A 2548-nucleotide genomic window follows, 5' to 3' on the forward strand; every position below is an offset into this window, starting at 1 on the left:
GGACCCAGGCAGGATGGCCACTTATGGGTGTCCAAGCACCCACAACTGACCCATGGAGCCCAAGCAAGAAGGACACCAAGACCACAGCGGGTGGAAGGGACCCGGTGGGAGACCCAGCTGAGGACAGCAGAGGCTGAGGCACCGAGGCTCGGCCCTGCTTCCCCTGTGGTCCCTCACAAAGCCCCTCCCTCTTTCCAGACTCCTCCCTGCAGACCCTTCTCGGTCCACCCACCGGCCAAGGCTCAGAGGGCTCTGAGGAAGCCAGAGCAGGGTGGCAAGGCCCACCCAGGGTCCGGGTGCACCTGCAAGGCAGGCTCCGAGCTGCTCACCTCCCTGCTTTCCTCAATCTGGAAGCAGCTGGGGCTCCCAGGCAGGGTGCCACAGCACCACCTCTATTTACCCCTCTGTGAAATGGGAAGAAAGTTCTCCCCAGGTGAGGCTGTCTCACGGCTCAATCAGACACTCTCCAAGCTGATGCTCTGAAGCCACATGTGTACCTGTGTCCCCATCACTAATACTGTCCTCTTTCCTACCTTGGAGGGGGGGCTCAGCTCCCAGGAAAAGAGTTCCACACTTTTCTAGCATCCCCTCAGGAGCTCCGGTTCCATAGGAGGGGGAGCCCAGTGCCTGATGGGACAGAGCACCGCATGCGGCTGGGACCCCCGTGTCCTAGGGATCCAAGAGCACACGGCTGGGCAGCAGCCCCTGGACAGGACCCACCAGCCTTTGCGCAAACCAGGAAGGAGCTTGTCCCCCAGTACCAGGGCGCCCGGCTGGCAAGTGCAGGTGGCTGGACCCTGGCTCCCGCATTGGCACCTGTGAGGCCACACCGGGACCTTCGTGGGCCCCAAACACCATCCCCCCTCGTGCCTGATGGGTCTGTTGCCTTGCCCAGCCTCGGCTTTCAAGGTGACCTTCAAGGACTGCTGCAAGGACTGCCCTGCCAAAGAGCCTGGCACAGGCTGTTGGGCCCAACCCCAATCACTGACAGGTTCGCAAAGACACCCGAGCCGCAGGGCCTTGGCGGACAGGTAAGCAGGGTGATCTCGTCCAGAAATCTTGTCCACGTGAACCCTCCTTCAGAGATGGCCGAGGCCTGACACCGCAGAAGTCACTGTGTCCAGCTCCCACCTCTCCTGCCCCTCAGCCCCTCAGCTCCTCCCTGGGAACCACCTGTCAGCTGCCCCAGCTTGGCTTTGTGTTTTCACCTGGGAGTGACTCAGGGCCTCCAGTGGCCCGGGGTGATGGGGGAGCTTGCTGGATCCAGGCACCAGCAGTCACCTCCGTCCCCAAGGAAGGCCCTGCCAAAGGGCCTGGCACCAGGCACTCCACGTTTGGGCCAGGACTTGTTGATTGCTGTCCAGACTCCCAGTGACACATTCCCCTCCTCTGGGGTTGCCCCTACTTGGCCTCTGTGCCAGCTGACAGCCAGAAGTCTGGCGACTGAGCCCGGTGGGGTCTCTGCCTGGCGAGAGTCCTGGGTTTTGTCCCCATGCCGTGGGGGCTCAGGAAGCGCCCCCCAACTTCCTCCTGCTTCTCAGCATTCCCAGCTTCCAGCACACAGATGCCGGGCTCGAGTCTCCTCCAAGGCCAGGGCCACCCTCTACCAGGTCCCACTGAGCCTCGTGGGGCTGGCGAAGCCACCTGCCCACCTCAGCACTGCATCTCCAGCCGGGGCTGAGTGGCAGTGTGGGCACCGCGGCCCGGGACAGCAGCTTGGGCTCAGAGCCAGGCTTGTGGCTTCGCCTCTCAGCCTGTATCTCCTCCCCTGTGGGATGGGGACTCCATGGCACCCCCATGATGGACAGGATGCCATGGGCCTCAGCCCAGGGCAGACCTCAGTGTCCTTCCTGTGGCCGCTGCCAGAGGTGCGTGACCACAACACAGGTGTGGACTGACATCACTTTGCCTCATGCCTGCGGGGAGGGTCCTCTCCCCCATGGTCTCGGTGGGGCCTCATCACACCTGGGAAGTAACTGGGGCATCTCAATTTCACAGATGAGTAAAAGGAGGCTCAGAGCAGTTACAAGCGGAGAGACCTGGGCAGGTCTTTGTCATCTTGGAGTCCAGCGCATACACAGGACCGGCCTCCAATGGGCTAGACAGAGCTGCCTCCTACCCTTCCCTGCTCCCAGATGCACACACACAATCCCTACATATGCACAAGAGCACGCACTCACAAGAGTGTGCGCAGGTGTGTGCATGCCTGCACATGCACAGAATGCACAAGGCACACACAGGCACAGGCATGAGCACACACACGTACACACACACGCCTGCACCCGTGCCTCCCAGATCCACAGAAGGGAGGGGGCGGTTCCGAGGCAGGCTATGCTTCTCCAGCAGTGAGTGAACAAAATCTGTGCTGCGGGTGGCCAGGGCCCAGCGATGAGGGAATCTCACACCCTCCAGGGAGGGGACTCATCCCCATCATTGTGCTGACGCCTGGGCCTCCAGAGACCCACCTTGAACTCCTCCCCAGGCCTTCCTGGGTTCCAGACGGGCCGGCCACGGGCGTGACGCAGCGCCATCTAGCGGACAGCAGGGC

The 2548-nt window shown here is 62.3% G+C and overlaps 1 protein-coding gene across 1 annotated transcript in view; it reads left to right on the forward strand.

Annotated features, from left to right (window-relative positions):
- The first annotated feature begins 1814 nt into the window (after positions 1 to 1814).
- The window catches only part of LOC105543304 (chromosome unknown open reading frame, human C9orf62), a 10687-nt gene continuing 9953 nt past the window's right edge, over positions 1815 to 2548 (forward strand). The window contains 1 exon segment of the mRNA XM_011985153.1: positions 1815 to 1887. Within this exon segment, the coding sequence (XP_011840543.1) occupies positions 1815 to 1887 (73 nt within the window).

Source organism: Mandrillus leucophaeus, unplaced genomic scaffold (genome assembly GCF_000951045.1).
Source record: "Mandrillus leucophaeus isolate KB7577 unplaced genomic scaffold, Mleu.le_1.0 Scaffold28, whole genome shotgun sequence".
In the NCBI taxonomy this organism is placed as follows: domain Eukaryota; kingdom Metazoa; phylum Chordata; class Mammalia; order Primates; family Cercopithecidae; genus Mandrillus; species Mandrillus leucophaeus.